The 12,258-nt window shown below is 45.2% G+C and overlaps 1 protein-coding gene across 8 annotated transcripts in view; it reads left to right on the top strand.

Annotated features, from left to right (window-relative positions):
• The first annotated feature begins 421 nt into the window (after nt 1-421).
• ABCC5 (ATP binding cassette subfamily C member 5) overlaps nt 422-12,258 on the top strand; it is a 70,928-nt gene continuing 59,091 nt past the window's right edge. For 2 of the 8 annotated variants that reach the window (XM_030574926.1, XM_030574924.1), the window contains exons 1-2: nt 422-531; nt 2,369-2,539. In XM_030574926.1, coding sequence (XP_030430786.1) covers nt 2,423-2,539 — 117 coding nt within the window. In that variant the 5' untranslated portion in view covers nt 422-531; nt 2,369-2,422. Of the gene's footprint in view, nt 532-1,052; nt 1,192-2,368; nt 2,540-4,451; nt 4,509-4,535; nt 4,720-5,414; nt 5,657-12,258 lie in introns of those variants that run through there. The other 6 variants (XM_030574925.1, XM_030574929.1, XM_030574927.1 and 3 more) reach the window with 6 other exon arrangements.

Genomic DNA, 12,258 nt, shown 5'->3' with positions numbered 1-12,258 from the left:
CCCTCGAAGCTGCCCCTCTGCAGGCAGGCCTAATGCAATGTAAATGACCGGGAGTGGGTGAAGGAACGGGGCGTGGAAACCGGGGGCCTCGCTCCAGCTGTGAAGCAGAGACCCCCCCCCCCCGACAGGGCTGGGGTGCTGCCGTTTGCAGAGGGTCCTCCCCCCCGCCCTGCAGGGGTCAGCACCCCGCCCCCGCCCCGTCCTGCAGCGGGGCCGGACCCTCCCCTCCCCCTTCAGATCGTGCGGGGCCACAGGACCGCGGAGAACGTTCCAGGCCCTGCGAGCGCTGCGGCACCGGCAGGGAGAGGACAGTCGCCGGCCGGCGCGGGGGCTGCCGGGAAGTGTCGTTCCTGCCCCCACAGGCTCGGCTCCGCAGCCGCAGCCGTGGGGACTACGATTCCCGTGGTGCCCCGCGCGAGACTCGGTACCGCGCAGGCGCAGTGGGGACACCGGCGCCGCTATATGGTTGTGGTTGGGCTGCGGGGGCTGCTGAGTGCAGAAGCCGCAGTAGCGGGGCAGGAGCCGGGCGAGGTAACGGGCGGAGCGGGGTGAGGCGGGCTGTGTGGGGGGGCTTCCCCCCCCGTGCGCCAGGGACCGGGGAGGCGGGGCCGCCCCAGGGTGGGAGAGGGAAGCCGGTGCCCCGGGCACCCAGGAGGGCTCGTGTAGACCAGGCTGGGAGGGGGCATTGCCCCCCCCCGGGAGCCCTTGTTACGGGCGAGAAATCACCCCCCCCGTGATCCATGGGACGGGGGCGCGCACGCCACCGCCCCCCCGTCCCATGGGGGGGTCCCGCTTGTGGCCGCGGGGGGCCGGGGGGCCGAGGACCCCTCCCCGGTGTATGCTGCCTGCAGGGGGAGCGGGGCTGCAAACGCCCTGTGTTAGGAAGGGGTGGGGGGGGCACGGTGGCTGCGGGGGGGCGAGCTGCTCCCGCCTGCGGATCTGCCGGTGTCTGTGCCTTAGTGGCGCCGGGACTGTAGCCCTTGGGTGCCGCTGGCCCCACAGCGGGAGCTGCCGCGGAGATGATGGAGCTCGATCCAGCCGGGTACCGCGGAGGCTCTGGATGCGAACCGAGGCCTGGCGGCAGCGAGCTGCAGAATCCTTCTCGCCCGGCACAGACACACACATCCCGAGGCAGGCAGGGGTGGGGGCAAGGAGGAGGCCCATGTGTTTTTTCCCTGGATTCCTGCTTCCGTGAGTGGCTCTCTCTGGAGGGGCATAGTGGGAAACATTCTGGTTCTCTGTCAGTAAATAGGTTGTAGCCGGGGGGTCTGGGGATATTAGAGGCAAGGTGGGTGAGGTGATACCTTGTACTAGACTAATTTCTGTCTCTCTCATCAACAAAAGTTGATCCAGTAAAAAAGATTACTTCACCCACCTTGTAAATCAATAGGGCTGGTTGTAAATATGAGTCAAAGGACATGTTACAGAAATAGCCTGGATGATGATCTTTATGCAATTAATATGAGAAGGTGGTGGATGTTACCGCATATGATAGGTTTATGGTCCATTGCACCACACCACACCTGCTGATACATTTTTCTGGCTGCAGTATGATTTAAACTGACCTCTTCATAGTGACTTGTTTTTAAATCAATAGCTATGGAGATATAAAATGAAATGCTATGGGACAAGGTGACTTCAAGGCAATCTGCTTTATGGATGAATTTGCTATTTATCAAACATAGCAGTCTGAAAAGAACAGCAGGCCAAAGCGTTTCTTTATAAATAAATGTACAGGCAGGGATGTAATCTAATGTAAATACATTTTAATGCTTGTATGCATTTGAAGATGAATAGTACTTGTGTGGGAGAAGAAATTATCTTTAAGAATAGGCTTTTTTCATAGTGTCTGTAGGTACTGTAGATAAGACTGACAGTGTCTTGTACTAGATTTGCAGAGATGCATGCTGTATACCCTATGGGTTTTGAAACTAGCATACTGTTTTGAAATGCTAATATGTAAAATTGCACAATCAAGAAAATAGCGCTCTGGGTGTTTGATATTGAAACATTTTGAAAATCTTCTAATTTGCTAGAATCAAACGACTGATATCTAGCCATTAAGATTACATAAGGAAAGAAATACTTGAAAATTATAAGTGGGGGAGATGTTGTAGTGGCCCTTCTGCATTGAGTCACTTTAGTCTCATGGTTACATTGGGATACCCTTTAACTAGCTCAGCAAGGGGTTTATGTGCTCTCGGATCAGTTCTCCACAGTGCCTTGTGGAGTAGTTTGGCCACGTGTTGTAGTAGGATTTCAAAATTGCTGCCCCAGACCTTTAGTTAAAAAGCTTCCTGTAAATCATGTAGGGTTGTTTAGAGTGTAGGATATATGTTTTTTAAAGTGGGATTTTAATTCTCTTTAGATTTTTCTGAGGTGAAAATACAACTTTAAATCCTGGCGTTTACGGAAGGAGAGGATGAAAGACATCGACCTAGGAAAAGAGTATGTTATACCCAGTCCTGGGTATAGAAATGTGAGGGAGAGAGCCGGCTCGGAGCAGGAACGGTTGAAATTCCAGCAAGCTAAATATAAGGTCAGTTTCTCTTTTCCGCTCTCCATGTCTGTGTGCGGCTGCTTAATAAATTACATATCGCAACCCCTGTTTTGCCATGCCAGGTTTGTTACCATGAAGGTCAATGATGGACATTCTGCCTCTTGCATAGGAGCCGTCATTGGATGGCACACTGTACATATATTAACCTCTAGTGCAAAATTGCACTAGTGGGGAAGACTAATGCTTAACAGATGCTCAAAACTGAAATAGATGTTTTCAAAAGTATTAAATAAACTAAACTGAATATGCCAACTATTATGACAAAGACAACATTTATGGGGCTATCTATTATAATTGTGATGATATAAAGCCAAGAGAAATCTGTAAGCACAGGTCAGATTTAACCATTGGGATCATGCTTCTGAACACAGAAGCCACAGAAATGGCATGAAAACATAAGAGTTCTTGGCTAATCATGCCCCAGTCAGATCTAGCAGCTTAAAGACATTCTTAATCATGCATTGCGTTTTTCAGGATTATTTTCCTGAAGCAGATGTTTAACTTGCCTTAGTAGTAGGAATTGTTTGTACTTAACGGGATGAATTAGAATCTTTTATTATATCCATATACCACTACATATCTCTAGTTCTTTACTATATAGTGCTGATTGTGTTTGCTGTGCTGTACGTAGAAGTAGTTAACTGTCCTTGCCAGTTAAGAACCAAACTCTGGCATTGGCACTGCCATTCAGCTGCTGTGCTAATCTTCTCCAATATTATCTGGACTAGTGAGTTTGTGATGGGTTAATAGGAATGGAGTTATGCTAGCTGGTAACAGTAACGGGTAACATAAACACTGCAAGACAAATCAGTGTACAGAAAAAAACAACTACTCAATAAATCTTGACAATCACGATCCACTTTTGTGAAAGGTGTAGCTTGGGACCAGTTATTTATGCCAATTCAAGTTAGATTAGGGATGTTTACTATGACAACTGACACTTTTGAAATCTATTGGGGTATATCTTTTTCTCAAGAACTTTTTTATCTAAATGCTAAGGAAATAAATAGTAGTTTAAACAATGAATAAAATAAGTGATTAATACTGCAAACATGTCTTGCTTATATTTGGATTCTCTATTATTTGTATATACACACAATATGGAACTCTGGTAAACTTGCTAATTTGTCAGGATTCATAGTAAACACCCTCGAAAGATCAGCTGTCTGAAATCCCCCGTGTGGAAAAATGTCACTTGTATTTTATTTTGCATGAGAGAAGTCTATAAATGTTTGTTTTTAAAGCAAGTATTGAGAATGTTGTTGTAAAGGCTACCAGACATTTAATATTAATCTGAACTGTGTTTTTACATGTAAACTACCAATAAAATATGATTACTGGCAATAAAGTTCCTTCTTTGGCAGTTGGTTTTAACCCTGGCTAAAGCATTGCACTGCTAGAGGTTGCAATGTTATTGAATGGTCTGTTCTGCAGTGGGGCAGACTGCTGAGTGTACTTGGATTCTAAATCCGCAGTTCTCTTAGTTTCTGCACGGTCTCTGTGACTCAGCATAATATCAGTAACAGACATTGTTCAGGGCAAGTCAGAACATCTGACTTCTGCTTTAATGCGGGCAATGATACTGAAGCAGGGCCCCTCTGAAGTCATGGTGCAGCTTCTGAGCAGCATTGATTACGTTATGATGATTGGTTTACAACCCAATATACATTATCCAGTAGCAACTCTTCGCTGTCAAATGGTGGTGACAACAGTGTTGCCATTGGTGGGGAGCCTTGTTTCTTTCTTAGCCAATGGATTTTTAGTCCAGCTGTAGCCATATTAGGATGGTTCTTCTGATTGGCCTGCATCCTAAGAATATGCTTATGCATAGGGTAACTCCTGCAGTGAGGCTATTAAAGCTGCAGTTAGCCCAGTACATCTTGTACTGATTGGGATGTTGTGCTTCAAATTATTCTCTTGGAACCCCTGAGAAGAAATACGCTTCATGGTCATTTTGCTTTGAAATTCACTTTGAGCTCTGTTCAGGATAGTCTTTGGAGATAAACCTCTCTACCTGGTCCCACTGAGGCGTTCCCTGCTGTGCGCGGTCAGGAAAGGCCATGCACCCTCTGGGTGTTTGGAACTTGAGGGGTACCTGCTGTGTGGAACACTCTGTTCTCAGCCTTCCGCTCAGGGTTCCACACTTATGGCTGACAAAGGTGGGATGAATAGTCCAGGGCTCCAGGCTGGACAGGGAGCAGTAGGGCTGGTGTGTGTGTAAGTATAAAAAGTCAAAAGTTTTAACAGAGAAGGACAAAACAGGAAGGGCTATGGTAAAATTAAAAAAAAATCAGAAAACAGGTAAGTCTCAAAGAGGGGACAATAACATTTAGAAGAGGCTGGTGTAGAACAATAGTGTGTGTGTGTGTGTGTGTTTAATTTTTTTAATTATTTATTTTTTTAAAATATACCTGATTTGAGGGTTGTTGGGTGGTTTTTTTTTTTTTTTTTACAAGATCTGGTGGTTGCTTGTCTGTCATTGTTACGCCTTTTTTTTAGAGTGAGAGTGTGTGCGTGCACACGGATTGCCTAGCACAGTGGAGCCTGGTCAATAGTGTCCAGAAGACGCAATCAGATAGTACAAATAAATAATGTGAGGGTCCTGGCAGAGAGCACTCAAACAATCCTTGGTCAGTGTTGTTAAATGTAGAACAAACAACGTGTACAGAACACTTTTTTTACTAAGCAATGTCAGGTTTTTTTTTTGTTTTTTTACTAAATTGCTAAACATTGCTAATGCTGGCTGGATTGCTAAATGTTTGTAGTTTTGTTGTTCCTAATTACAACACAGTTGTAAATGTATGGTGTGTGAAACTAGAGTTTCTGTTCAACAGAATTGCTGCTACAAAGATCTGAAATGAAAATGCTGAAATGTGGCGGTTCAGAGCTGTACTGCGTTGAAACCAAGCCTCAAATGTACCACAGTACACATGTTGCAAAGTCTGTAACCAGAGATGTTTGCACAGCTTTTATTCTGAGAAGATGGTGTCTTCATTTCCTCTTGTCTGTGCAGAGGGTCATGAAGGCATGTACCTCCTGTCCTCCTGGGGTGGGGTGTCATCTTCATTGGCTCTCATAAGTAGTGGGAGCTGCAAAGTAAGTGGAATGCTGAGTAATGAAACTGGCCTCCTTTCGTAAAGTGCTTTAAGATCCATAGATGAAAAATGCTATGTAAGAACTAGGTGGTGGCGTGAACGTATGTATTTATGTCTCTTATTAGTCACTGGGTTCTCATGCTTCCAGGCAAGGCTGCAGTTACACCAGACCAGATTTGCCTCTGAGTGTGTCTTTCAAGTTCTGGTTTCTATATTTCTCCATGCGCTAAAAACTGCTTTTAAGAAGCAGCAGTTGTGCACATCCTACTTAGTAAATTGAGATCAGCAAAATGTTCACTTGTCTCCTTAATAAGACCTTTCATGGGCGAAAGGATGGTGGCTGTGCAGTGACTCATACAAGACCCAGGGGCTACTGGTGGATGTCGTGTCAATCCCGGGTCGCTTTCCAATCCTGAGCGTGTGTCAAGATTGTGTCCTTTTTGTCCTAGGGAGTTCCCATTCATGTGCTGTTATTCCATCTCCTCCCAGAGCCTGGCACTGTGGCCACCAGTCTTCTGTCAAAAGAAGGCTAAAGGGGCCATTCCTAAATCTATAGGGAAGGCTGGTGGGGGTGAGTATAGCTGAGTGAGTTACCCTTAGCTTTTGTGAAAGGAGTATTATGCTCACAGCACTACCAGGTCTTGGCTGCATGGACAAAAAGAGATTGTCTGTCTTTTTAAGAACAACATGGTATTTGTCGCAAACAGGATTCCTGAAATACTAACTCCCAGTGCCCTGTCACACAGGTAAGACTAATCCCCAGGGTTTCCTGTTACCTAATTGAGGCATTGTCATAGAAACATGGACCTGTGAAAAGTGTTTTGGGAACCTAAAAATTAAAAGAAATATAATTCCAATGAAAGTCTTATTGAACCAAGGTGGATAAGTGTTTGTAATAACCAATTATACATGTGCTTTTGCCACACTGGATTTTTAAAAGCTATGTTGTAGAAGAGTCCTTAATGTTTTATTTTGTAAGGTGCATTAAACACTTCACTTTGCTCCTGTACAAGGAGATGCTGTGTTAATTAGCACCACTGTGCTTCACAATGTTTAATTTCCAGATGAAGGATGCTGCTTTCTGGCACTAACAAACGTAAAGGTAGTTGCTGGGTTCCACAAACAAGCATTTTACTGATGCTAAAAAGCCATCGTGTTTTACCAGATTAAATATATACTGGATGTTTTAAAAAGTCCCTTTAATATCCCACTAGAATTTAATACATGAGTTAGTATCCCTTGTTCTCAAACTTCTTAACCATGTACTTTAAAGTGTATCAGAAAGATTGCATTGCTTGTCTTTCCTTAGCTGGGACCTTATTGGGAGTTGTCTGTGAAATCCATTGCAAAAAGAGACCTGTTATAAGGAATGGAAATAATTTTACATTCCAAAAAAGCTTTAAGGGCTATGGTAGGAAGCAATTTATCAGGAAGGCCTAAAAACCAAAAGCATTTTGGAATAGTGATATGTAATACTCCTGGAAATTCCTGAGTTTGAGTTGCCAGTTATTAACTTTTTAAGCAGTAATTAATGTGTAAGTAATATTAAAATTTATCTCCACCCTGATCCAATACACTCTGCTCAAGCTTAGGGTACACAGCAGCTGGGAGTGTGCTTCCCTATGTGGGCAGGCAAACACAGCTCCTCTTCAATTATCATGTTAAAAATAGGGTGACCAGTGACATAACCTTATTCCCAGATTCTGGACCTTAGCGTCCAAAATTTGGGGGTTAGCATGAAAACCTGCAAGCTTAGTTACCAGCTTGGACCTGGTACTGCTGCCACCACCCAAAAAATTAGAGTGTTTTGGGGCACTCTGGTCCCCCTGAAAAACCTTCCCTGGGGACCACAAGACCCAAATCCCTTGAGTCTCACAACAAAGGGAAATAATCCTGATTCCCTTCCCCCCTCCAGGTGCTCCTGGAGAGATACACAGACACAAGCTCTGTGAAACTACGCAGAGTGAGTCCCCCTCTCCGTTCCCAATCCTGGAACAAAAGCACTTTCCTCTTCACCCAGAGGAAATGCAAAATCAGGCTAGCAATCCAACACACAGCTCTCCCCTTGATTTCTTCCTCCCACCAATTCCCTGGTGAGTACAGACTTAATTTCCCTGAAGTAAAGAAAAACTCCAACAGGTCTTAAAAGAAAACTTTATATAAAAAAGAAAGAAAAAATACAAATGTTCTCTCTGTATTAAGATGATACAACACAGGGTCAATTGCTTAAAAGAATATTGAATAAACAGCCTTATTCAAAAAGAATACAAATCAAAGCATTTCCAGCACTTATATTCATGCAAATACCAAAGAAAAGAAACCATAGAACTTACTATCTGATCTCTTTGTCCTTACACTTAGAAACAGAAGACTAGAAAATAGAACTACTTCTCCAAAGCTCAGAGGAAACAGGCAGACAGACAAAAGACTCAGAGACACACTTCCCTCCACCCAAGGTTGAAAAAATCCGGTTTCCTGATTGGTTCTCTGGTCAGGTGTTTCAGGTGAAAGAGACATTAACCCTTAGCTATCTGTTTATGACACGCCCCCCAAATTGCAGACAGTGGGGAAGCTCACTGGCGGCAATTTCCTTCTAGAACTTGAAAATAAACAGATTAATACAACACATGCACCTTTACATATACTACTAAGTATATAACTAACAGACTTTTACATTTTAAGAACACTTTTTAACTACTGGATTCTGGGAAACTCTCACGGGAGAGTGCATCAGCAACTTTGTTAGAAGCTCCTGTGATGTGTTGAATTTCAAAATCAAAATCTTGGAGAGCTAAACTCCACCGAAGAAGTTTCTTGTTGTTCCCCTTGGCAGTATGAAGCCACTTTAGTGCAGCATGGTCAGTTTGTAGTTGGAACCGCCGTCCCCAAACATATGGGCGTAGCTTTTCCAGGGCGTACACAATGGCATAGCATTCCTTTTCACTGACTGACCAGTGACTTTCCCTCTCAGACAGTTTCTTGCTGAGGAACACGACAGGATGGAAGTTGTGATCTGTTGCTTCCTGCATGAGTACTGCTCCTATACCACGCTCAGATGCATCCGTGGTTACTAGGAATGGCTTGTCAAAGTCCGGGGCCCTGAGTACAGGGTCAGACATGAGCGTTGCCTTAAGCTGGGTAAAGGCTTTTTGACACTCATTAGTCCACTTAACGGCATTTGGCTGGGTCTTTTTGGTTAGGTCGGTCAATGGGGCAGCGATTTGGCTGTAGTGTGGTACAAATCGCCTGTAGTATCCGGCCAAGCCTAAGAAGGATTGGACCTGTTTTTTTGACCTTGGGACAGGCCACTTTTGGATAGCATGCACCTTGGCCTGTAGGGGGTTTATGGTTCCTCGACCCACCTGGTGCCCCAGGTAAGTCACTCTGTTTTGGCCTATTTGACACTTTTTGGCCTTAACAGTTAGTCCTGCCTGCCTGATGCGCTCAAAGACCTTTTCCAGGTGTAGTAGGTGTTCTGGCCAGGAGTCTGAAAAAATGGCCACATCATCGAGGTAGGCAACTGCGAATTCTCCCAGTCCAGCTAGTAGACCATCTACCAGCCTCTGGAAGGTGGCGGGCGCATTTCGAAGGCCGAAAGGAAGGACATTGAATTCATACACCCCCGCATGGGTGACGAATGCTGACCTCTCCTTGGCGGGTTCATCTAGCGGTACTTGCCAGTACCCCTTGGTTAAGTCTATTGTAGAGATGAACTGGGCACGTCCCAACTTTTCCAATAGCTCATCAGTGCGTGGCATTGGATAGTTGTCCGGACGAGTTACCGCATTTAGCTTACGGTAGTCCACGCAAAAGCGTATTTCCCCATCTGGTTTGGGTACCAGAACCACTGGAGATGCCCATGCACTGGTAGATGAGCGGATTATACCCATCTGTAGCATGTTCTGGATCTCCCGTTCTATAGCAGCTTGGGCATGAGGAGACACCCGGTAGGGTGGGGTTCTGATTGGGTGAGCATTACCTGTATCAATGGAGTGGTATGCCCGTTCAGTCCGTCCTGGGGTGGCTGAGAACAATGGGGCGAAGCTAGTGCACAGCTCCTTGATTTGTTGCCGCTGCAGACGTTCCAGGGTGGTTGAGAGGTTCACCTCTTCCACGCCACCGTCTTTTTTCCCGTCGTAGTAGACACCGTCAGGCCACTCAGCATCATCTCCCTGGACTGTAAACTGACAAACCTGTAAGTCTCTGGAATAGAAAGGCTTGAGAGAATTAACATGGTACACTTTAGGCTTTAGTGAGGAATTGGGAAATGCTATGAGGTAGTTTACAGCTCCCAGGCGCTCTTGGACCGTGAATGGCCCTTCCCATGATGCTTCCATCTTATGGGCCTGTTGCGCCTTCAAGACCATAACCTGGTCTCCTACCTTGAAGGAACGTTCTCTGGCATGTCTGTCATACCAGGCCTTTTGCTCTTCTTGAGCATCCTTTAGGTTCTCTCTAGCAAGGGCTAAAGAGTGTCGGAGGGTGCTTTGTAGGTTGCTTACAAAGTCCAGAATGTTAGTTCCTGGAGAAGGCGTAAACCCCTCCCATTGCTGCTTCACCAACTGTAATGGCCCCTTAACCTCGTGACCATACACAAGTTCAAATGGTGAAAACCCTAAACTGGGATGTGGTACAGCCCTGTAGGCAAACAGCAACTGCTGCAACACTAGGTCCCAATTATTGGAGAATTCGTTGATGAATTTTCTTATCATGGCCCCCAAAGTTCCATTGAACCTTTCCACCAGGCCATTGGTTTGATGGTGGTACGGGGTGGCAACCAAGTGATTCACCCCATGAGTTTCCCACAGTTTTTCCATGGTCCCTGCCAGGAAATTAGACCCTGAATCTGTAAGGATGTCAGAGGGCCAACCTACCCTGGCAAAGATGTCTGTTAGGGCCAGGCACACAGTGTTAGCCCTGGTGTTGCCTAGAGCTACTGCTTCTGGCCATCGGGTAGCAAAGTCCACTAAAGTCAGTACATACTGCTTTCCTCTGGGCGTCTTTTTTGGGAAAGGGCCCAGAATATCCACAGCTACTCGCTGAAATGGGACCTCAATTATGGGGAGTGGCTGGAGAGGGGCCTTGACCTGGTCTTGAGGCTTACCTACTCTTTGGCATACCTCACAAGACCGGACATACTGTCGTTTGGTGTTGCACCCTCATTGATTTCTTTCTGATCAGAGTGACTTATCAATAGAACCCACTAAAAATATGCAGGTAAAATCCGTGTTGCTAGGTTGGAGTTGGTGGAGCCCTAGAAATTCTGTCTTCAACATTCTCCCATTCTCCCCATTCCTGTCCAGGATTTCTTCCTGAATGCCCTATTGGGGGAAGGCACTTTGGCTAGGTAGGCAAGTTTGCAGGCCTCGCAGGGGTAGCAGTGAAGATCTGTAAGGCTTAAAGAAAAAGGTCTTGAGGGCTGGGTTTCAGCATCTCATTTTAGGTCCTGAAACGGACCAAGGTCCTGCCTACCCTAGGGAAGCTCCTAAAATTTCTCACTGTTGCTGACACCCATTCACCTCCACCATTGGGCTGGTCAGTAGTATTGGGAGCCTGAGTATAGACAGGCCACTGGCTGTTGCCAGCCAAAGCATAATCTCGGACCTACTCTGAGCGTAAAGCTGATCAGCTGGGCATTAGCAAGACTCCTATTACATATGCTTGGAGCCATACAAATAAATCTCACTGAGATTCAGGTACTGAGGGGGAAAATGACCAAATTCTATGGGGAAAATAGTGATACACACATTTTCCAGATAATCTTTTAAATACTCAGCACTCTTTAAAACAGTCTCTGTTCCCATGTAGTCAGTGGACTCAAATGGGCTTTAGAATTTGTTCTGAGCTGGCATTTTTTATGTCTGAAGACGTTCCTGTGTGACTTTTTATTTGTAGGTGATGTTTGAAGGTAATCCTGGTGGATTAGCTGTAGAAATAGGGTGAAACGCCATTGGTGCCATTTGTCAGGATTACATACTTGGCATGAAGTTCTGAATTTGTTTGCTTAATTGCCACCCAAGTGAGCAGATCCATCAACATTTGGCAGTGGTGGAGGCGATACACAGGGGCACAGTAAACGTGGCTGTGTTTACATGTATGCTTCTTGAAAACTTGTTGATAGCAGTCTGTTCTGCTACTTTCACAACTATGCTCACCAGCTAGAGAGGCATTTGTTTGCACATGTAAAATACCCTCCATTGTGATGAGAGATCTTTGCATTAACTTGCATTTAGCAAGTTCAGATATAAAGTTTTCTAGTAGTTGACAGTTTTACCTTCTCTTTATCTGTCACAGCTTAAGTAGAGTAGAAGTCTGATTCTGGTCACTGTCTCATAGTTCAGTTAGCTCATAGTACAGCTAACATAGAAGAAAAATTGCATACAAGGCACACAGTCTAAAACCTGCAGCCAGATATCTTAGACTTCACATCTCATACTGTAATAATTAAATTTCTGGGTGTTGGAAATGAATGAATTTGTTTTCATTCTGCACTTGGAGATTCCGGGACTGCAAAGAACCATTCATTTGATCAAAGCATACAGTAGGATACAGGGATATATAAGGGTATGTCTACCTGCAGTTAAACGCCCGAGGCTGGCCCAT

This window comes from Gopherus evgoodei, chromosome 9, assembly GCF_007399415.2.
Source record: "Gopherus evgoodei ecotype Sinaloan lineage chromosome 9, rGopEvg1_v1.p, whole genome shotgun sequence".
Taxonomy (NCBI): domain Eukaryota; kingdom Metazoa; phylum Chordata; order Testudines; family Testudinidae; genus Gopherus; species Gopherus evgoodei.
Note: the sequence above shows the minus strand (reverse complement) of the source record. Positions and strands in the feature narration are given on the sequence as shown.